The sequence below is a fragment of the Mesoplodon bidens genome (genome assembly GCF_964165515.1).
Source record: "Mesoplodon bidens genome assembly, chromosome: 12".
Taxonomy (NCBI): Eukaryota; Metazoa; Chordata; class Mammalia; order Artiodactyla; family Ziphiidae; genus Mesoplodon; species Mesoplodon bidens.
In genome coordinates this window covers 50624236-50648010 of record NC_138168.1, presented here as the reverse complement: position 1 = coordinate 50648010, position 23775 = coordinate 50624236, and the positions used below count along the sequence as shown (strand labels likewise).

At 37.4% G+C, this 23775-nt stretch overlaps 1 protein-coding gene across 1 annotated transcript in view; it reads right to left on the bottom strand.

The window, feature by feature from the left end:
• RFX6 (regulatory factor X6) overlaps positions 1-22923 on the bottom strand; it is a gene marked incomplete at both ends in the record, with an annotated part of 57041 nt that extends 34118 nt beyond the window's left edge. The window contains 6 exons of the mRNA XM_081250940.1: positions 3975-4002; positions 5114-5191; positions 17498-17559; positions 19260-19383; positions 22275-22431; positions 22701-22923. Of these exons, the coding sequence (XP_081107066.1) occupies positions 3975-4002; positions 5114-5191; positions 17498-17559; positions 19260-19383; positions 22275-22431; positions 22701-22923 (672 nt within the window). The remainder of the gene's footprint in view (positions 1-3974; positions 4003-5113; positions 5192-17497; positions 17560-19259; positions 19384-22274; positions 22432-22700) is intronic.
• Positions 22924-23775: the final 852 nt, after the last annotated feature.

The window sequence follows — 23775 nt, the reverse complement described above, 5'->3', positions numbered from 1 at the left end:
TTACTTGCAAATATTTTGCATTTCTGCTGGTTCCTGCAATTTACATTTTATAATATTCTACCTTTCTTGTCTTCCACAGAGACTATTCCCACCTCTCTCAATAGGGAATCTGTGAGAAAAGTCAGTCCTGTAGAAAAGTATTTGAGTGACCATTTTCTCAGTTCTCCCAAGGATGGCACTTAGCTAGTACCATTCCAGATGCATAAAAGAGCCCATTTCCTACATACAATGGATGCCTTGGGGCGTTAGGGCTACATTCTCTCCGGGAATCCTGACTGAGAAGAGCTGGGACTTTTTTTAACTTCTACAAACTCCTAATACTCCTTACCAAGATTTCGTGCACAGAAAATGACCTAAATGACTGCTGATACCTCAGAGAGAAATCCCAAACCACCAAACTATCTCAATTTCCTGCCACAAAATCCACAAATCCACTTGCATCTGAACTAACCCATTTCTTTTTCCAGTTTTAATGGAGTAAGTGTTCCTTCTCTCCAGGGCTACTTTCTCCACTCGGAAGCTCTTCCCTGCACTCTCAACTTTCCCCTCTCTTTCACATCTTTGGTCTCTACTCTTTACTGAATCTGTTTTATCAACATTAGAACCATAGTCTAATCTTCCTTCAAAACTAGATGTCAGGCTTCCCTGGTGGCACAGTGGTTAAGAATCTGCCTGCCAATGTAGGGGACACGGGTTCGAGCCCGGGTAGGGGAAAATCCCACATGCTGGGGGGCAACTAAGCCCGTGAGCCACAACTACTGAGGCTGCGCTCTACAACCCACAAGCCGCAACCACTGAGCCTGCATGCTGCAACTACTGAAGCCTGCGTGCCGCAACAAGAAAAGCCACCACAATGAGAAGCCCGCGCACCGCGAAGCGTAGACCCCGCTCGCCGCAATTAGAGAAAGCCCGCACACAGCAACAAAGACCCAATGCAGCCAAAAATAAATAAATTTATAAAAACAAAAACTAAAAAACGAAATGTCAAGCCCTCCTCCAACTGTCACCCTTGACTTGACTAAATTTTCTATGTTCAATGCCACTGCCCATTCGTTTCACAAACCAAAACCCGGCTCTCCCCTGATAATGCTCTTGCTGCAGTCATTAATTATCTCCACTTAACTAATTTAATAGATCTTTTCCAGTTCTTATCTTGATGACCTTTTAGCACCATTTCATAGTAGCAACCATTCCCTCCTGTTGGAAGCACTCTTTTCTCTTGGCTTTTTTTTTTATTTTTATTGCAGTACGTGGGCCTCTCACTGTTGTGGCCTCTCCCGTTGCGGAGCACAGGCTCCGGACGCGCAGGCGCAGCGGCCATGGCTCACAGGCCCAGCCGCTCCGCGGCATGTAGGATCTTCCCAGAGCGGGGCACGAACCCGTGTCCCCTGCATCAGCAGGCGGACTCTCAACCACTGTGCCACCAGGGAAGCCCTCTCTTGGCTTCTTGTGCCACTGTATTCTCCTTCCTCTTACCTCTCTGGATTCTCTTCAGTTATCTTGCTGACCCTATTTTTCTTTCCCACTTTTCACAACTCTTTTCTCGTAATGTCTTCTCTTCTTATTTATTTATTTTTTCCTAGAAATTTTTATTCATTACCCTGACTTCAATCACCATCAAACCAAATACCTAAATCCTCTTGTCCAGTCACATATATCCAACTGCTCACTTCAAGTCTACACTGGATGTTTTACAAGCACATCAAATATGGCAAGTTCCAAATTGAACCCCTTATCTTTCTATTCTTTCTACCTGCTTCTCTTCCAGTGTTTCCTAGCTAAAAGCAGTCACTTCTCTCCATCCCTAGGGCTATTATCCTCATTCAGATATTTTCTTATCCAGACTATCCATACATCTATAACATGATGCTCCTCTTGTTTGCCTTCCCGTATGCCAGTGTTTGATATCTGGCAATGTCAGAGACATTTTTGGTTTTCACAACGAGGAGGAGGGAAGGCTATGGATTCTAGTGGATAGAAACCAGAGACACTGTGATGTTGCTAAATATCCTACAATGCACAGTACATCTCCCACTACACAGAATTATCTGGCCTAAAATGTCAGTGGTACCAAGGCTGAGAAACTCTAATCTATGCTGTTCCATCTGTCTGGACCACTCTTCTTCCCTCGGCCCCTACTCCTCCTCCAAACTCCTTCTTATTCTCAGTTCTTTCTTTAAATGTCACTTCCTGTAGGAAATGTGCTTAACCACTTAAACCAGGTTAACTCTCAAGACACCCTTTATAATTAGTTATGATTATGTGCTCAAGATAGGTTTTTCTGCTACACAGTAAAGGATCAAATCTATACATTCACTATTTTGCCCTCTCATACCTGTATCACCACATATCTATTGATTAACATTTCAACCATGGGTTAAAAAAAATAGAACTTTATTGTGAATTTTTAAGAAAAGAAATATATCTCAGCCTCAGTTTCCTTAGCTGTAAATTGGCAATATTATCACCTATTTTCCCTACCTCACCGTTCTTAATGTTCAAATGGCCTGAAGTATATGAAAGTTTGCACTGACAGTCTCACACCCTGAGCAAACTGTGATGGCTGGTCACTCTAAGTACAAAATAGTTTTTTAAAATTTCAACTTTGTTAAACAAATATTTTATCATAATTTTTAAAAAGTATTTAGTGTATTTTTGAGCCTTTAGAAAGCCCTTAACTGTGCTCATTTATATAATCATCACAATAATGATACTCTATTATTGCTTCCGGTAGCTTTAGAAAAATAGGTTTTATAGCCTAACCAAAATATTTTAGTTTTACTTTATTAACAAAACCTACACCTGAGTTTTGATTGTGCTCTTCTAAGGAGGAAGCAGTAGACTTGAGAGAGATTTTTCTTTTATTCGATAAAGTGAGGCTTGCCATCTGCATGCTGTACCAGCTAATGGACCGCTGGTACCACCAGTCTCTTCAAAGTGGTAGAAAGAACACCTGAGAGAAAATGACTTAAATTCCCTATTGACATAAACTTCAGTCAACTGAAGTGTATTTCTAAGTCAATATTTTTGCACTTTCACAACCGTTTATCTAATAAAGAGCTATTATTTCATTGATAAAAAGAGCAATCTGGAGGATTTTATTATGTAATTAGCCATTAACTGTATTAAAAGCACTGGTGGAAAGAAATTGGTCATTTCAGAGGGTTGGGGGCTTTATATTATTTCTTAATATGCCTGCATCATTTCACCAAACTAATGGAGTTACAATTTATGTCAGGTCCAAATTTACCACACAACACATTATCATGTGCCCTCAGTTCTGTGGCACCTCCTTTAATGATTAGTGAACTTGAGGATAATGAAGGCCTTATCATGTGCCTAATTAGCCATGCAGTCCCTAATGGTGGTTTAACTCATTTAGATAAAGTCAGTTTGCTGATCTGTTCTTTGGCTGGGAGTGAGAAGGAGGAGGATAGTCTAGGGAGAAAGTGTGTGCTGTGCACATGGTGGACCCTTTCTCCTTAGTTCCCAGCCCTGCCATCCCCATCTCCACCCCCAGTGCAGAAGAGATCAGCAAACTGACTGATACACACACACACACACACAGTGAAACAATCAGGCATAACATTTGGTTTTCTTGATAACTAGCAAACGTTTTGTCTAGATAGGTATATGCCAAATACTAATTCTTTCCATATCCTCAGCTGTAGGCTTTCTGTTTATATTTAAATAAAAATTTCTTGGATCAATAGTGGTCTTTTTTTTTATAATCTTTTCAGTATCTGATATTAGGTAAGGGTATTTGAAAAATTACCCCTCCTAGGGTAATTGCAGGTGGTTCAGTAGGTCCATGTAAAGAATCATTAGTTGCCACCAAATCTAACTTAGCTCTGTCTAAAGTCCTCAGCCATTCAAGGGACTCAATAAAGGACATTTATTTCTATATTTGCCAATAAGGATGAATAACTCCTATTGTTAAACAGATGTAAAATAGAAATGAAACTAGTTCTTACCTCATTCTTCAGCTTGCTTCCAGAAAACCTTAAAAATCAGAACATTTTTCATTAGTTAAAAATATACAGTTATATCTATCAAGGAAATGCAAAGGACCTACAAAAGTAGTAACCTTATATCACGATGAGTGAAATAAATCTGGAGAAATTTGTTTGATTTTCAAAGGGACCCAAGCATCTTTCTCAACTTACTAATAAAATAAGTCTATTACGCGAAAGTTAAATAAAGGATATTTAGGGAAGTCAGGTAAGATCTGAGGCAATCAAAGCACACTTGATATTAAATATGTGTGCGTTCTGGCCTGTATTTTCACTTCACAGTGAGTAGTGGTTAGTAAGTTGCCGTTATGTTCTTTGTAATATCTGAGTTCATCTTAGTATGACTAGGGTGACTAAAATTATTTTTTTTTCACAAGATACCTTACTTTTAAAACTAATTCATTCTTTTGAGAGCAGTTCTTGGGAAATCGTGCCATAAAGCAATCTCAGATGCAGATTTAATCATTTGGAGCTCCAGTATTTTTAAAAATAATAATTGCATATTATCACTGGTTTCATTAGATGTCCCCTTACTTGTCAATAACCTCCACCTGATAGTTGATGACAGATTAGAGCAATATGTTCTTTATATTCATTTGTGTTTTTTCTTTCACAGAGACTCGGTAGCTTAGGTCAGTAGCTTTATCTTACTAAGGTAAGCTGGTATATCAAAATATATGTGATTAGAGATGATTATAATAAACCTTTCATCTTTGTAAGATACTGGTCAAGCACATAGATCCTTAAAACAAGTTACCTCTTAGGAAAAAAATTACATTTTCTGTCTTTATTTTGTTGAATCTAGCTTGAAAACAGATTCAGCCTTATAAGTAAATATTAATTTGAAAGCAATTCTGCTTCCCTGATTTCTCTTTTACATCTCTTTGGGATCCCTGGTTCACCATTAATTTCTTATTAATGATTGCAAAGTATATTAATTGCCAGTCATTGTAAATAAATGCCCATACAAAGTTAAAATTAAGGTTTGATGCTTAAAAGAAAATATCTCAATAAGCAAAATTAGTAAGTCATTTTATTCAATAAATATTATACATATTTAAAGACATACAGAACTTATCTTGAAGATAGTGGAACTCTACCTTGTCAGGCCTTTTCCAGAATAAACGGAGTGGTAATATGCACTGCTCTCTTTTATGCCAATCCCATAATAATGATACCTAGAGCAAGAATAGGAACCAGCTCTGCATTAATGTAGTTTTTTGAAGGGGAAAAAAAGAGACTAAAGTAGAATTGAAGTAAACCGCAAGTAAGAACTGCGACCTCTTGGTTGCATCTTCCTTTCCTGATTTTTTCCTGATTAAGTAACATCTTAATGTGTTTAATCCTTCTTTAATGGTAACTAATTCTACTTATGGTCATATTTCTGGCTCCAAGCTTGAAAAAGACAGGAGAATTGCCTACTGCTAATCCCCCTCAAACCTCTAAAAAATTAGGTTTCAAAAACAAAAACAAAAAAAAATTATAATTGCAGGCATTTAACTTCAGGCACTTAAATTTGTAAATGTAGACATTGGCTCTAAGTATATCAAGCATATCTATCTGCAGACTGTTTGGTTCAATTTGCATGTGGTCAACTGAATAAGAAAATGGTGGGTTTTCTTTGTAGTACATCTATTGAATGGAGAAAAGAGTATAACATTATGTGTGGGAAAGACGTTGATGTCATGCATCGGAATATGTACGAAGCATCTGACCCTTTGAAAGTTATTTTCCTCATGAGGAATGAGAAGCCCAAGTCACTGTCATTTTCACTTCAAACTTTTGTGCAACAATGGGGAAAAAAACATCTCTGTGATGAATCAATGGAAATATGAAACATGGACTGTAACAGTTATGAATAATTTGTTATAAACGTATCTATGGATCCTGAGCCACAGGCAAATGTAGCATCTCTCAAGTTGTACCTCATTCTCCAAAACTGCAGACCCCAGACTTACTCCACGCCCAAGTACAAATGCTACACATGTGACACAACCGCTAGTCAGACTGGGTATTTAGTGAGGGTGACCAAAGCCTGCTAATTTCTGCCTTTACGCTTCTTTCCCCTCTCTGTGCACCACGCAACACCATTACCTATCTGGTTATTTACCATTTCAATCTGCATTCATCTAAGATCAGGGAAGGAATGAAATAAAAGAATAAGGGGGTTTCCAGTAGACTTCAGTGTAACCATAGTTTATGTAACCATAGTTAAAACTTTATTTCTTAGCATCACCATCTGAGTTTAAAGTGGACAGGACAATGAAGGATCTATGCTTCAAGGTCCCTTTGCTGACCTCAGTAATAAAGAAGGGACTTGGGGGCTTCCCTGGTGGCGCAGTGGTTGAGAGTCTGCCTGCCGATGCAGGGAACACAGGTTCGTGCTCGGTTCGGGAAGATCCCACATGCCGCGGAGCGGCTAGGCCCGTGGGCCATGGCCGCTGAGCCTGCGCGTCCGGAGCCTGTACTCCGCAACGGGAGAGGCCACAACAGTGAGAGGCCCGCATACCGTACCGCAAAAAAAAAAAAAAAAAAAAAGAAGGGACTTCTCTACCCCTAAATGTTTTCAAGGCTCAGGACGAGAGTACACAAATGGAGGCCCACATACCTTACGCCTAATTACTTAAAATATATAAATCAAGCGAACACATTGTGAAATAAAATGTCCCTGTCCTCCTATCTCGACAATGTACCTCCATAATGATCTAGTAGGTAATTCTGAGCTTAGAATGCCTAGACTCCTGGAGTTCCGTGAGGAAACATGGTGGTGGGAGGAGGGCCGCCCCCAGCTCCCTTATCTCCCCAGCCTCTGCTGCTTTGTTCACTGTGAGGGGCCTCTTGAGAACACTCCAGCCTCCATGTCCAAGATCCACTCTCACACACACCCCAGACAGCTGCCCCCTGGGGGAGGCACCCATCTGGTCTATGTCTCCTGAGGATGGATGAGGGAGGAGGCCCACTTCGGCCCAGGAGGCAGGCCTGAGACTGTTCGAAATTCTTGGGCCCCACAGACCTGAAATGTGAGCTTGAAGGGGGATGCAGTCTCGGGGGACACATTCACTCGGGCAATGGACTCCTTGTCTCCTGGGAAGGAGATCAGCTGGAGGAGGGGAGGAACAGAGCCCTCTATAAGTATGAGTCCCAGAGATGGCTTCTCTCCCATTAGGTTCTAAGGGCAGAGAAGTTGCCTCTAATGACCCTGGGCCATTTGAGATGGAGAAGAAAGAGTTTTTAAATATGAAAAAATTACACATATTATAATAAGAAATGTTTCAGAAAGGGCTGTTATGTTTGAGAAACAGTAATGAAGGGTGATCACGGTAGTGAAGGTATTTTATGAGTGTGGCAGACTGGGAACAAGTTTTCAAATCCTCAGTTTTGGTAGAAGGACAATAGCAGTCTGTTAACCTGAACAGAAGAAACTCCATTTTTACAGTAAGAAAATACTCCTCCAGTAGATAAGGGAAAAGAACCTCTACAGTATATTGGAACAAAGGGAGAAATGAAGGAAATATGAAACTTAAGCAAAGGACATTACAAAAAGCAGCTATATTAATAGAAATTGATAAGGTAAATACCTAAAACCATAACAAATGAACAGATTTAGATGATATTCAGCCAAGCCTATTAGGATTAGTGAGTGAACATGAGTCTGAAATAAGTATAACTATTTTTCTTTATTAGATTTTAGAACTAATATACCAAAGAAAATGTCTTTGTATTAGAAGAAATAAAGCAAGAGATGCTTGAGAACAAGAGAATCTATTACAATGGAAATATATTGCAATTTCATGGTCTTTTGCAAAGCTTGCTGTTTGTTCTATGGATGCTACAGTTTAAATAACTTCATTCTAGCCACTTGCTAAAGCAATACATGTTAAGCATTGCTTTAAAAGTTGATAAATCTTCTTTTACTATAACTTTGATCTTCTTGTTTCTCATCTATAATCCTTGTCTCAACATGTAAATAACATTATACCATGGTAAAGTGGTTTGCCATGCAGACTGAGAAGAAACTACATTGCCTTCACGGTGGTAGACAAAAATCACAAGATAAATCAAAAGGATAACCATGAGTTCAACAAATATTAGATGGCACACTAATCCTGACCACTGTGAGAGCTGTCAATACAATGATTAAAAACTGACATGGATAATCGAGCCAGGAACATATATGCTTCTGAATTCCACCCTAGTCCATGGTTTCCTGAGCCAGACTGCCTGCCAGTCACAGAACAGTGACCACACTGAGCAGCCCTGAGGCAAATTTTACTTCCATTTTAAAAAAATCACTTGATGAACACTTTTTGTAAAAACGGCAACATCCTTTAGGACCCAATAAATGCTGAGTAACATGGATTTGTACTACTTACTTAGGATATTTAAGGAAAGGATATTTTTATTACAATTCATTTGTTCCTTATTTTTGTAAAACAACTGTATTATTTTGCTTCCTCCTTTCTAATCATTAGGGCAGAATATCTTTAAAAATAGAAGTACTTAATACCTCCACTAACATTTAGAGTCAAGATTTTACATCTAAAAAAAAAAATCTTTTAAGTAATGTATTTTATTCGTAGGCCAAATGTAAATGACACCATCAACCAGACACACATTGACACCCAAGGAAGGTAACTTGGTCAGCTACATTCCACTCTACAAATGAGAAGCAGCATGTCCTTTTCTCATTAGCAATGCCTCATAATTTAGACATGTTGATGTAGCTGAGCATGTTATATCAATACAATCTTATAATTACGCTGGCCCACAGGGAACGAGTGAAAAAGTGAACTCTTTCCTTCAAACATGTACTTAATGCTTATTGTGTGCTATGTGCTGAGGATTCAAAAAGAGACAGATGAGGGTTTCTGCCCTGGAGGAGTTGATAGTCTTGTGGGGGAAAAAAGCATGCAAAGAAAGAACTGCAATACAAAATTAATATGTGCTAAAATTGAAGCAGGTGATAGTAGGTCCTAATATAAATAGTTACCATTTATTGAGCAACTATTACATCTAAAAAACTTTATGTATACTTCATCTCAAATTTCCACAGCAGACTGCAAGTGAAGTAATATCTCCATTTCAAAGCAAAGTTCAAAAAAGTTTATGTGGGGCTTCCCTGGTGGCGCAGTGGTTGAGAGTCCGCCTGCAGATGCAGGGGACACGGGTTCGTGCCCCGGTCCGGGAGGATCCCACATGCCGCGGAGCGGCTAGGCCCGTGAGCCATGGCCGCTGAGCCTGTGCGTCCGGAGCCTGCGCTCCGCAAGGGGAGAGGCCAAAACAGTGAGAGGCCCGCATAACACACACACACACACAAAAAAAAGTTTATGTGATTTGTTTGGAAAAAATATGTGAAAAGTTATGGGTTTGAAGACAAAATTCAAACCCAAAGCTCCACAGAGCACTCTTTGTTTCAACAGACGATACTCAAGATGCAAAATATGTATGTATATGTAATTTTGTATCTCAGTTTTATTTATAATTAGAAGTTCTTAAATGAAATATAGTTTGAATATGATCGCACTCAGCATATACACTCTCTCTTCAACTTCAGCATGAATCTTTAAGAATTGATAACTAACTTGAATCATTAAGAACTATACCATTGATCTGAATGTTTCATATTTGAAATTCCATATATAAACAGACTCCCTCTAGAATATAAGCTCCCTATAATAGGAACTCAATAAACATTTGTTGACTAAATAAATTTATAATATGAAAAAAGTTAAAAATAACAATGTGTCATAAAGAAAATTTTATAAGCAGGAATTTTTAATAAAAGGCATGCATATAGTATCATATACTTAAACATAGCACAATTTAAAATCTGGTAGAGATTGAAAAGCCTCTTGTCTAATGTGATGTAAGGAAATCTATTAATTCCTTTAACTCTACCACTAGTACTGTATAAACTTATCTATTTCTATCAGTTACTTGCCCTCCACAAATAACGCGTGCTTTCCTCACTTTGTGCCTTTCCTTTTTGAGCTCTTCATTGGGAATGCCCTTCTTCCTGCATGTCCCCATTTCTTATCCATGCCTCAAGGCACAGCTTCAACACATGAAGCTTTACCTGGTCTCTTAGGCAAAATTAATTTCTCTGTCCTTTGAACTCCTCTCTTGGTCAGTTATCCCATGGAGCTTTGCATCTTCTGCTAATGGTATATGTATACACGGCTTACCTCCCCTACTAACCTATAAGATTTGGAGGAAGGGAATTTCATCTTCCCCTTCATTGTGTTCCCCCTTAGAAATTACTGTAAAGAAAAATCCTTATTTATTGGACCAGTCAATGTGTTCTGCTAGAAATCTGGAAACTGATAAAACACAAATTCTCTTAAAGCCCAGTTGTTTTCAATAACTGCTTCCTAGGACTGTGCCTTTCCAGGTTACTGGTAAAATATTGGCATTGAACAAAAGTTGTATCCCTAAACAATGCATATAAAGGACATGCAATCATCGTATTTAGGTGGAAAGACTAGAAATTGCTAGAAATACAAATCTCAATATTTTGCAATGACCATTGTAATGCTTTAGCACATTTCATATCCAGTTTCTTCTGGAGCCAATATAATAATCTTCCCCTTTAATCTTCCTTTTAGTCTAACTAGGAACATGTTATCGTCTGAGTGATGATTTAGTGTCTTTGAGAAGAGATAATAAATGAGCAGCTCTCTGTCTTCCTAACAGCTGAAGATAAACCTCATAAAACCGGGGAGAGTAATTTCATACACAGTTTACACGGATTTTTCATCTCACTTGCAACATTTTATATCACTATTTTGTTGTTAATATATTACCCTAAAATAAATCTTGCTAGGAAATATTTGCCAGAAATATTCTAGCATAACAAGAATATATACAGGTAAATGTTGAATAAAAAGTCACATTTGCCTCACTGTGGGCTAACTAGTTTTTAAAATTTATATACCAATAGCTAATGCCTATCCTGTAGGTTACTCTGAATAAAGATTCCCAAATATTTCACAGTTCTTTCTCCCTATATGATTTTTATTTTAAAAGATATATGATAACTGCTTAAAAATCCTAGATATGATTAGCTAATTTCTCTAAGAAAATGTTTGCATAATACAAGTAGTCTTTGTGATTATCTAACAAAATTGTCTTCATTCATTAGCATCAACAGTCCTTAGCCTTGTATCAAGTGACAGATATCATTTACATTTTAGGAATAAAGAAGAATAATTAATTAATTTTTATGCCCACATTTTACAGTGAATGTGTTATATTTTAATAGGACAAATGAAATTATTGCTCCTCTTTTTAGTACTAAAGTATTTACCTTGTGTCTAATACTTTTCTTCATTTGCTGATCAATTTATACCTGCACCTATATTTCTTCTTTTCCATTTTGTCATTATATAGAATTCCTGAAACATATGTTCCCACTGAGCTAGTAGCCCTGATGTTAGTTTACATTATACAAATGATAACTGATAAGGAAATGATGGGATTAAGTTGTTCAGGGAGTTGCAATAACTTACTATGATAAGAGCAGCTGCCATATCAGTTTTATTAACCCACTAAATCACTACTAATAAATAAGATAATAGCTTTTATCCGTCATGTCTGAAAACCAAGATGTGACTGATCAAAGTCTACAAGAAATTAAAATGTAACTTCAAATCAAACAGTTTACTGTGTGCATGAAATCTCATGAAATCTAATCGGTGGGCTCAACTGTGTTCTCCCTTACCCTGCTGAGCCATTTTGAGCAAGGGTGGGACATGGCCTCTTTTGCTAATCATTATATCTTTAGGGCCTAGTCAGCACCAGGACAGACGTAAAATGTTTACTAAATAAATGAATATTAATAGTGAAAATTTTTTGACAGCATGTACCCTATCTTACTATTGTTTGCACCTCAAAAACTCTTTGGCACCATGCTTTGTCATCAATATAAATATGAATGGATTGATTATCCTTGCTATAATACATTCATAACATAAAATAGGCAAGAATTACCTTTCATTAGATACTCTTTGTACCTATAGAATTTTGATTCATTTTTATTTATTCAAAATCTAAATTTAAAAATTTTGGGACTTCCCTGGTGGCGCAGTGGTTAAGAATCTGCCTGCCAATGCAGGGGACACGGGTTCGAGCCCTGATCCGGAAAGATCCCATGTGCTGCAGAGCAACTAAGCCCGTGCACCACAACTACAGAGCCTGTGCTCTACAGCCCGTGAGCCACAACTACTGAGCCCAGGTGCCACAACTACTGAAGCCCATGCGCCTAGAGCCCTTGCTCCACAACAAAGAAAAGCCACAACAATGAGAAGCCCAAGCACTGCAATGGCCCCCGCGATGCAACTAGAGAAAGCCCGCACAGAGCAACAAAGACCCAACACAGCCAAAAATTAAAAAATAAATAAATAAAATTATTTATTTTTTTAATTTTGCACAGGAAGAAAATCAGGATATATTATTAGTATTGGTGGTAAATCAAAGAGAAGAAAAGAAAAACACAAAAGCAAAGTCAGTTTTTATCTTGGTTTTCAGAACGTGCAGAATCTGCCATTGGGATTGTTGGTTTTCTTGGCAGGGAGGGGATGGTAAGAGAAAATGAAGGGATGGAGCGCAGAGCTTATTATTTATTTATAAATTAATTAATACCAAATTTATTCATATATTAGAACTAATTCAATAGATATTTAGTGATAGTATGTTTTGGGAACTTTGACAATACAAGGTTTTACAAAATTACTAGTAAAATTCGGAGAAATTATAAATTCCTGTTTCTCCAAAATATGCTTACTTCTTCATTTATATTTCTATATCATCAATTGTTCATATTTCCATATACATAAAAATGTTTTTCATCAAATGTAAATTTTTTAAATATTAAACACCCAATAGAAATGATGATTGTGAAGATAATATACCAACACAGAGAACATTTTGGACAAAAATTAAAAGCAGAAAGCAAAACTGTGTTTGTGCTACAAATTTGCTTTTATAGAAAACATAAATATCTCTACACAAATATAAAATAATTTAAAATGCCTTATGATTGATGCTTGAGAAATGTTGTTAGCTCTCTGAAGAAGAATCTAATATATTAATTAACATTTAAAACTGTTAGATCAGAAAAAATAAATAAGGAACCTCCATACTGTTCTCCATAGTGGCTGTATCAATTTACATTCCCACCAACAGTGCAAGAGGGTTCCCTTTTCTCCACACTCTCTCCAGCATTTATTGTTTGTAGATTTTTTGATGATGGCCATTCTGACTGGTGTGAGATGATATCTCATTGTAGTTTTGATTTGCATTTCTCTAATGATTAGTGATGCTGAGCATTCTTTCATGTGTTTGCTGGCAACCTGTATATCTTTTTTGGAGAAATGTCTATTTAGGTCTTCTGCCCATTTTTGGATTGGGTTGTTTGTTTTTTTGATATTGAGCTGCATGAGTTGCTTGTATGTTTTGGAGATTAATGGAATGAAACGGAGTTATTTGTAGTGAGGTGGATGGACCTAGAGTCTGTCATACAGAGTGAAGTAAGTCAGAAAGAGAAAAACAAATACCGTATGCTAACACATATATATGGAATCTAAAAAAAAGAAGAAGAAAAAGAAAATGGTCAGAAGAACCTAGGGGCAAGATGGGAATAAAGATGCAGATCTACTAGAGAATGGACTTGAGGATATGGGGAGGAGGAAGGGTAAGCTGGGACAAAGTGAGAGAGTGGCATGGACATATATACACTACCAAACGTAAAACAGATAGCTAGTGGGAAGCAGCCCCATAGCACAGGGAGATCAGCTCGGTGCTTTGTGACCACCTGGAGGGGTGGGATAGCGAGGGTAGGAGGGAGGGAGACGCAAGAGGGAGGAGATATGGGGACATATGTATATGTATAACTGATTCACTTTGTTATAAAGCAGAAACTGACACACCATTGTAAAGCAATTATACTCTAATAAAGATGATAAAAAAAGAAAAAATAAATAAAATTTATACCTCAAAAACTCAAAAGTTCAATTAAACAGTATTTTGTTGGGCTTCCCTGGTGGTGCAGTGGTTGAGAGTCTGCCTGCCGTTGCAGGGGGAGATGGGTTCGTGCCCCGGTCCGGGAAGATCCCACATGCCGCGGAGTGGCTGGGCCCATGAGCCATGACCACTGAGCCTGCGCGTCCGGAGCCTGTGCTCCGGAGCGGGAGAGGCCACTACACTGAGAGACCCGCATACCGCAAAAAAACCAGTATTTTTTTGATATGACTGATATAGGAAAGAAGAAGCTTTATCAGTTGACAAAGCACAAACTTTAGAGCCAGATAAACCTTGATCTAAATGCCAACATTGTTATTTTATAGTATCTTTGTGGCCTTGAGCAAGTCAGTGATCTTTGAACTGCAGTTTCCTCCTTTGTAAAACACAGTAATTCCAATCTTGTATTGTCATTGTGAGGATTAGAGAGTGTGTGTGTCTGTGTGTGTGTGTGTGCTGCTCAGTAAATAATAACTTTTAATGCATTGCTGATTTTTGGATACATTGTATCATATTATTAATTTTATATTATTATTATTATTAATAATTTCATTACTGTTAAGGATAGTGAGGTTGAAAGCATACTAATGTCTCCATTCATTCCTATACTTTTTCATTTAATTCTCACACCAAACCTGTAGATAATGGCATATCCAACTTATTGATGAAAAGCTGAACAGCTCATCTAGTTGTATATGGGAATATGGGATTAAAGCTCAGATTTGTCCAATTTTAAACCTCATGCTCCTAACCACTAGGCAACTCTGCCTTTTGATATATTATCTTCCAAGATAAAAAAATCTGAGGGTATTTCTTGGAAATAAATAAAATCAGGAAAAGTATCTCGCTAAGAATAATTACATCAGAATATTAACAATGACAAAATACACAAACTCTACATCTTGCCATATCTTTCAAAATACATAGTTTACATATAGAAAAAAATTTTCCCCATGATATGAAAATACCAAAAATATAATATGCAAGTTATAAAAAGCAAATGGCACATCAGTTAAGTAGGAAAAAATTCAAATTGTTAATGCTATGCTCTTGGGCAGAATTGCCTGAAGTCACTACATATTGTTACAACATAAACCTACACACTGGAGCCTCATTGTGTCACAATGGACAAGGTTAATGATTCATCCTTAATCCTAAAGGCTCCTTCTAGGATTAATTGACTTTCTCTGCAGCCTGCCTGCCTGTCCTCTTGTAGATCCTGTGAAGAGGATTTCTCTGCATTGCTTTGCCTCTTTTTCCACTATCTATCTCAAACACTATCTAATCTTTTCTCTACCTACACAAGTCAATAGGAATCTATTCAGTAGAAATTAGGCAGTTAAACTGATTCGACTTTGAAAAAAAGCTGACTTGGTTAGAAGGAATGAGCCAATTTTGTCTTTTTTCAATCTGGCATTTCATTTCTCAGGCCACAATACTATTAACATTAATAGGAATCAATTAAATAGATATAAATTGATAATCTATTATGTAGCAGACCACAGAAATAGTATGAAAATGGGTGAGACAAAGTCTCTGTCCTCAAAATACCACCTTTTGAGGGGAGGAGATAAGTTAATTTCGCATTAGGGTAGGTATCAAAAACTGCTATGAGGGTGCAAAGAAAAGCCTACAAAACATCAAGAGGCTAAGAAAAGATTCAAAAGATGAGGAAGTTCAGGAGACATTCTTTTAAATGGATAGGATTTCAACACACTTCTAGGGGAAAGGGCATTTTTCATGGAGGAAGACAGCATGAACAAAACAGTGGTGGTTGAGAGGGAAGCAAAGGGGACTGGGCAATAAATTGGTGAGAGCATAGGCTGCATGCTGAAAAGTGAGAAGTAGATAATAAGGTAAGAAAATGGTTTGGGACTAAATCATAATGGACCTTGAATGTCAAGGTGAGAAAAGTTTGTCATGAGCAGGTGAAAATGTCTGAGGATGACAGAGAAATGATTGAATCTGAACTTCAGAAGGTCAGTTTGGAAGAATGGTATTGAACGGACTAAAAAGACAGAGTCAAGGCCAGTTTTTGAAAGTGAGAATGGAGAGAGAGATTCAAGAGAATTCATAATAAAGTAGGATCTATTCTTTTGGCAAGTGACTGAGCCAAAAGACTGAGCTAGCCAATAGAATAGCCACAAGTTACATGTGGGTATTAAGCATCTGAAATGTGATTAGTCTGAATTGTGATGTGCTGTAGGTATAAAATACACACAGGATCTCAAACACTTGGTAGGAAAGAAAGAATGTAAAATATCTCATTAATAATTTTAATTTTTATTATATGGTTAAACGATCATGTTTTGGATATGTTGGATTAAATAAAACATAGTAAAATCAGTTTCATCTGTTCCATCTTACTTTTTTAATGTGGCTACTAGAAATTTTTGATTTAAATATGTGGTCACATTATATTTCTTTGGACAATGCTGAACTGGATGTTAGAGCTGAAGGAGACACTGGACAAACTAGAAAATAAGTGGCAGAAGAGGGAAGAGGACTTGGTAGTGTTGCAACAGAGAAGCTGTAGGGGAAGTTTTATGCATTTATTTGTTTTAAGAAGACATTATCAGCAGGTTCAAATGCTAGACAGGTGCCTAGGAAGATCAGTAACAGTAAAAACGAGCCATTGAGTTTTTGCCCAGGTAAAGAAATGGACAGGACAGAGGCAGGTGATCAGTGCTAAGGCAAGTGAGCAGATAGCTACTCTCAAGAAATAGCAGAGAGAAGAAAAATAACAGAGCAATGACAAAGAGTATAGCAGGTTTGAGACAATTTTATTTTATCAACACAGAAGAGATCTAGATATGTTTGTAGACAGAAGGAAAGGAACAACTAAAAACACGGTGGACAGAAGAAATAATGGGTGAACATGAACCTGTAACTGGGGCTTCTACAGAGGTTGCCACAAGAGATAAGTAAAGCTAAAGTTATCAAGAGAGAGAATTCATGACTGCTTATTTTATATTTATATTTCCATTGAGTCATATGGGCATGGCATTTGTCTTGAAGAGAAAAGAGGGGAATATAAAGAAATTATTATCTGGGAAAGAAAACCAGAGGAAGAACCTGGACCATGTTCAACCCCTGGCTTTGGCCTTGCTCTTTGGAAGGGTTGTGGATTCCATTTGGTCACTTATGTGGCCATATGTAATTCCCTTTCATGACACTGGTACCTTCAGTCGTGGCTTTAAGATTACAAAAATGATTCATTTAGATTATTTCATCAGAAAAAATAATATATTATGATTTTTCTGTGTAAGTTTTGCTTTTTAAACATTATTCTAAAATCCACTTATTTTTCTTTTTAGGTCTTAGAGTTGGTAAAAGTCTGCTTTATTAAAAAGAGAATACCTAGTTCTATTCACTGATAAAGACAATACTTGTTTCACATTGCATTAGTCCTCATATACAATGCATCATATGTACAGATCTGAAATGTGCTCATCCATGTGCCTTACTTTGAATGGCCTCTTGTTCCAAGCCGCCGAGTCGTCAAGAGGGGAAATTTTTGACGAATTGTCTAAAAAGAAAGTTAATTACTTTAGTTTTGAGAAAGTGCGTGGTTCTGTTGCAAGCCTCTCATATTCATTTAATTCTAGAAAGCAAATGTTGAACTTTGAGTAAATATTTAGTCTGGAAAAGATAATATCATACACATATTGATACATAATGACACATCAGCAAAGGGAGGGAGGTGCTTTTTTGATGACATTGTTCTACTGCCCTTTTCTCAATGTCCAAAGCAGATCATACCAATATCTGCTCTTGCTTGATGTTACTGCCAAAGCAATTATTACTTCATGTATGTGCTTTGTGGGAAGATTTGGGTTTCTTTATAGTAATTCTTTGCAGAGATTTACCCACAATTAAGTATCTATCTCCAACCCTGAAAGGACATGGAAATTTTCTTTGCCTTACCAGATCTTCAAAGCCGTGTTTGAAACTTTTTCTTTTCTACGTTCCTTTCTCTAAATTGGCTAAAAGTTAGCATTTGATTAAAGAACAAAAATCTCTTCTACATAAAACAGGGTTTTTAACCTGAATCTTCGGAGATCCATACATGATCTTCTAAAGGCTCCATGGCACAGTCTGTGTATTAATATGTGTTAATTTCTTGGGGACTGGTTCTGTAGTTTTTATCAGATTCTCAAGGTGTTTTATGGCTCCCCAAACAGTTAAGAATGACTGCCATAAGGGGCACTAATAAAATATTAAAGCTAAAATGGATATTAGAAGTTGTCTGATGCAGCCTCCTCATTTTACAGAATGAGTGAACTGAGTTTTGAGGAAGTTTAGTGCTTTTCAGTTCTCGCAACAAATTAGAGTCTAGCCTAGCACTTAAATCACTGGATTACCATGCCTTTATCACACTGTCTTCTGTAAACAATAGGTTTTCAAAATAAATTAATAAATTATTTTAGTTAAAAAAAACTGGGAAGCCAGACCATAGTAATCATTATTTTCTAGACAACGAGTCCCTCTACAGGTTAGAATTTGGATTTCAGTTTATAAGAGATGCAGTATTTGAGATCTAAGCTTCTTACAATTTTTCTGGGATATCCTTGGTTTTAGATAATAGAGCAAGACAAGAATCTCAAAGAACAAGTCTTTCCCAAGAGACTGATATTGTTTCCTGATTCTTAAAATGAGATCAACATATATAAGTACAGTAATGTCAGCTATATAGATTCCCATCCTAACCACACAGATTGGGTAAAAAGGAATGTTTTTAAATGAGAGAAATTTAACCAATCCCATCACGACATCTTGGAGTTTGGAGTGTAAATATACTTAGAGCAAATGGAGAATTAGGAGAACTATTTATGAAATAGAATAAACACAGTCACCAATTACATTAACAAGATACCTGTCACCTCCACTTAATTCTGCTTCCCAATACAGGCCATACCATACTCTTTAATGTATCCATCTTTGAAAGGAAATATTATTGCTCAAATAGAGCTTCCTTTAAGGTCACATTAAATTCTTCTACTAGCCAGGGTTCTAATATTCAAAGCATATAGTAATTCAAGGTAAAACAAATAGTAGGTAAAATCTAGGTTAAACATATAATAGTTCCAAATGCAGCCAAGAGATTTCATTTACAAAACAGATTTCTTAATATTCTATAAGAAAATTTGAACAGATAAGTTTGTTTCCATACTGTCTTCCTGACATGACTTCAGTTGTAAGGTAGTATAGCCAATAGGTGTTATTTACCTTTCCAAAGGTGGCTGCGCAGGCTGGCTCCAGTTTCTCTTTCCGGCAGAAATCTAAATAGTGAGCATAAAGGATGCACCGTGGTAAGCAAACTCCTTCACATACAATGTAATTCTCTTCAAGCCTAAGAAAAAGGGCAAAGAATTAGGTCAAACCTTTTCTTTATTTCTTCTTTCCTTTCCCCTCTCACGTTGATTTAATGCTCCTTTTGAATACAGACTCTATACAAATGAGTTCTTGAGCAGACATGAGTAGACTTCTTTTTTTCTGGATAATATTAAAAATATGATCACAAGGATTAAAGTTAGAAGAGCAATAACCCCAGTGAACACCTGCTAGTGCAGTTAAAATACCATGGCTAAGACAAAACCACTCCTGCCTGGTCCACATCCCAAAGAATAGGTCTTACTTCCGTATAAGTCTTCCCTGTTCAACACGCTTTGCTCTGTGATAATCAAATATGAATAGTGAAATTGAAGGCGATGGTTTTTAAAAATAACATTCTCAACACTAAACATTCTCTTACTTCTGTGTAAGCCTTCCCTGTTCATCACGCTTTGCTCTGTGATAATCAAATACGAATAGTGAAATTGAAGGTGATGGTTTTTAAAAATAACATTCTCAACACTAAAGGGCTGCCATGCTTCAGGTTAGCAAATGTCTATAATCTCTTACTTTCATTCACAAACTAGTTCCAAACACTGAATAGTTAGGGAAGCATGGTGATACATTTATTTGCAAAATACATAAGAGTAAATTAACTTCACTTAAGTTTGAAATGGTACTGATCTATTTCTATCTCTACACTTTATACTGTAATCAGTACTTACAATTACCTAAAAGATCCTGTACACTAGAAACATACTGTTATTCTCTATAGATGCCTCCAAACATGACATGTAAATTCAGCTCCATATTATAAACATAATTATATAAACTTTGAAAATTTAGAAGTAATTCCACTTAATTTGGATGCCTGCAATTGCAGTTACACACAATTTATATAAATGTAATAACATATATTTAAGTGTTATAAATATCTGAACAGCAGTCAGGAAATCAGAACTTGTAGATTCTACTCTCAATTTTTCTAACCTTTCAGTAGATGATATTGGCTAAAATTTACTTATACTCTTTTTATGTATAGTAAAATCATAATTACTACTATACAAGAGCAATGCAATATAGAATATGCATTCAGATTAAAACTGAGTGAAACTCTTCTAAACTCTTTAGATCTGATTTAACACGTTCCCAAGGTGCATGAGATAAAAGCTACAGGACGTGTTTCCTAAGCAGGTAAAGCATCAGACATCCATTTTTCTATGACAAAGGAAAAAAATGAATCAAAACCCAATAAAATTTGCATACATAAAACCAAACACCTAGTTGACAGTGAAAATTGAAGTTAGGCAGATTTTTCACTTTAATTTTCAATTCTACTGTTAGGCAGATTTTTCACTTTAATTTTCAATTCTACTGTTTAACATCCCCGCTATAATCTATAACCTTAAGGAAAAAATTATCAGAAAGTAAATAACTCACCTAGGCTATTTTTTTAAATTATGTAACACTTTTTTAAGAGAGAGTATGGAGAATTCAAACAAAATGACAACATTTTATAGTTTCAAAAAATATGAAAATTACTGAGAAATATTCAACTATTTAAAACTATATTTTAATGACATGCATATAATGCCCACTTTTTCACCTGGCTATTTTGATGGTGTAGGCATTATTTTTGTCTTCAAAATACTGAAAAATCCTAGACATAAGTATAATGTTAATTTGGGGTATGACTTTTTTCTTTAATTGTAATGCATTTATATTTATAAAATAAAAACCCAAGTTTGTTTCCACTCATTCAAGTTGAACTGAATAATGCAAGTGATCATTCAAAAGACCTTTATAACATATCTGAAGTCAAAACCTTTTAGCTCCAATTATCCTAAAAAAAATAGTTGTGTCCTAAATATTTCAGATAATTAGCTCAACTATTTACTGCTCTAGTATATTCTTAACCAGTAAATGTGATATCAACTTCAATAGTTAAACCATAATTTTAGAAAGATATTTAGTTTATATTTCAAATATTTGAAAGAGTTAAGGATATAATTACAAAACTTACTACATGCAAATTGTAATTCAGTGTTTAAATAAAATAAGATGTGCTAGTTTTTTTTAAGATACTGTTTTTTCTATTGTATTTTTCTAAGATTTAGATCACACTTTACATATAAACAGATCATGTAACTTATCAACAAGTAGACATTTTTACTTATTTGTGTCTTATTTGGAATTTGGGAGGAAATTTATAGTTCTGTTTCTTCACACTACATAGGGAAGTTTAATATTATGTTTTTACTTTAAATTTCTCTTCCTTTTAGAATATTATAAAATGTTCTGTATATGTAGAGAGCCTACTGATAAACTCTTGGTTTTAAAAGATTTTCCACAAAATCCAATTAGTGATATTTCACTGTAATAAATCATATGTGAAAGGTAGTTGAACATTTCTTTAAGTTAATAGCGTCATCTTAACTGATTTTTCTATGTCTTCTAGTTCAAACACATTTCATCTTATGGCCAATACACAATTTTGAATTTGCCCTCTACGGATAAAGGCACCGTTAAGATCCTTCCTCCTTTTAAGTTGTTTTTAAGAATCATGTTTTATAAACATAAAAATAACAAATATATAAGGACTGAATTGATTGCATGTTAAGCAAATAAGTAATAAAAAATTCATTATTGCTTACATTCAAAGAAATTATAGTTTTAGTCAATAATGAACAGAGTGATGGTTTTTTATTGCAGATCATTTTTCACCTGTACCAGAGTATGTCTCTATACCAAATATTCAGTGAAAACAATTTTTGGATGAATTTCTAAGCGGTTTTTTAAACTTCTCCAAGAAAGTCTGAAGGAGAAGCAAATTGAGAAAAGCAAAGAATATGAATATTCTGACTTTAAAAATTCAACAGGTGCTTAATGGTATCCTTGGACGAGTCTTACCACTGCAGGGTGAGCTGAGTCTGCTTCTTTTTATCCTTCATAATCTGCGTGATGGTTTTCTTCTGAGAGAGGTGTGGATCGGTTGCTTTGGTTTTGCTGTCTTGATTGTCCGCAACCTCTTCTTCAGAGGAAAAGTTACCATTGCTTAAATGCATTTCTGATTGCAAGTTGAAAAGATGATAAAGAAAATCAGAATATACAATCAATTAATTAGCCTCTAAATGTATCTTGGCGTCAAACAGGGTGGCCTATGGGGGCGTTCAGAGGAGAGCTATGCAAAATCCTTTCGACTTAATTTCTAGTTAACAATCATTTTCCTAGGGGAAATATATGCGCGTCTGCGGTTTGTTTCTCTTTATTCTCAGATGCCCTGTAAAAACTACATCCGCGTCCCAATCACGTCCCGGGACGGGGCAGAGCACTCACCGGCTTTCACTCCCACCGGCGGCTCCGGGTCGTCCCCTTTCTCCCCGCTGCCCAGCGCACCCCCGGGCTGCGCTTCAGCCGCCAGGTACACCCTTTCTTCGGGGAAAACGAGCAAACCCTTGCTCAGGAGCTGCACACAACACTCCTCCCGGACTTCGGGGGAAACCTGGGGAGAAGCTTGCACCTGCAGGAAGGCGTCTTCCAGCTCCGGGACCTTGGCCATCCTCCTGGCCACGGAGACTCGGGCACCCGCCGCACGACCGGCTCCCAGCGGAGCCCCGAAGCCGGGGCGGGGCGGGGCGGGGCGGGGCTGGGGACCCGGGGCCGCTGGGGCGGGGACGGAGACTGCGGCTCGGGATCCCCCGGGCGAGGGGGAGAAGGAAGGCCGCGCACAGGTACAGCTCGGACCGCCCTGGGAACTGGGTGGGCCGAGGCGGGACTGCCTCTCTCCACCTGTCTGCCATCCTGGCAGATGCTCAGCTTGGAACTCACGTCCTCACCTGCGCTCGTCGAGCCGGAGCAATGGAGTCCCATTCCCCACATCTCCTTTCCCCTCTTCCCTCCTTTTCTCTCATCTTGCCCTGGGACCGAGCACTCTTTCCACACCCAAAGCTCCCAGAAAGAACCAAGAAAGCTCCACTGCCATCTTCGGGGGAAAAGCGACTGTCCGCATCTCTAAGGAGACAACAAGGATGCTTCCGCGGACAGCGTTGACTCTGCAGGCCCAGGCCAGGAGAGGAGGACCCCAGAGCACCGCTCAGTCTTTGCACAACATGTCCTCGGTTGATTTATTCCTGGAGTAATCCTAGGGGATGGTGAGGGCCCTTCTCAGTGACTTGGGACAGACGCCAGCGCATGCCACGAGTGTCCAGAGGGCCCTGGTCCCGGGCACAGAATGCCGGGCCTCTCTGCCCTCCAGGATCTGGCCCTGAGCTTGGAGGAAAAGATGCATTCACTCCCTACACGTTTGTAATTTAAATGCATCCCTGACGATTCCTCACCTCTTATACCTAGTAGTAGTGCAATGGACGTTTGTTGAAATGAAAAATGAAAGAAACCGCCATATTTCATTTCC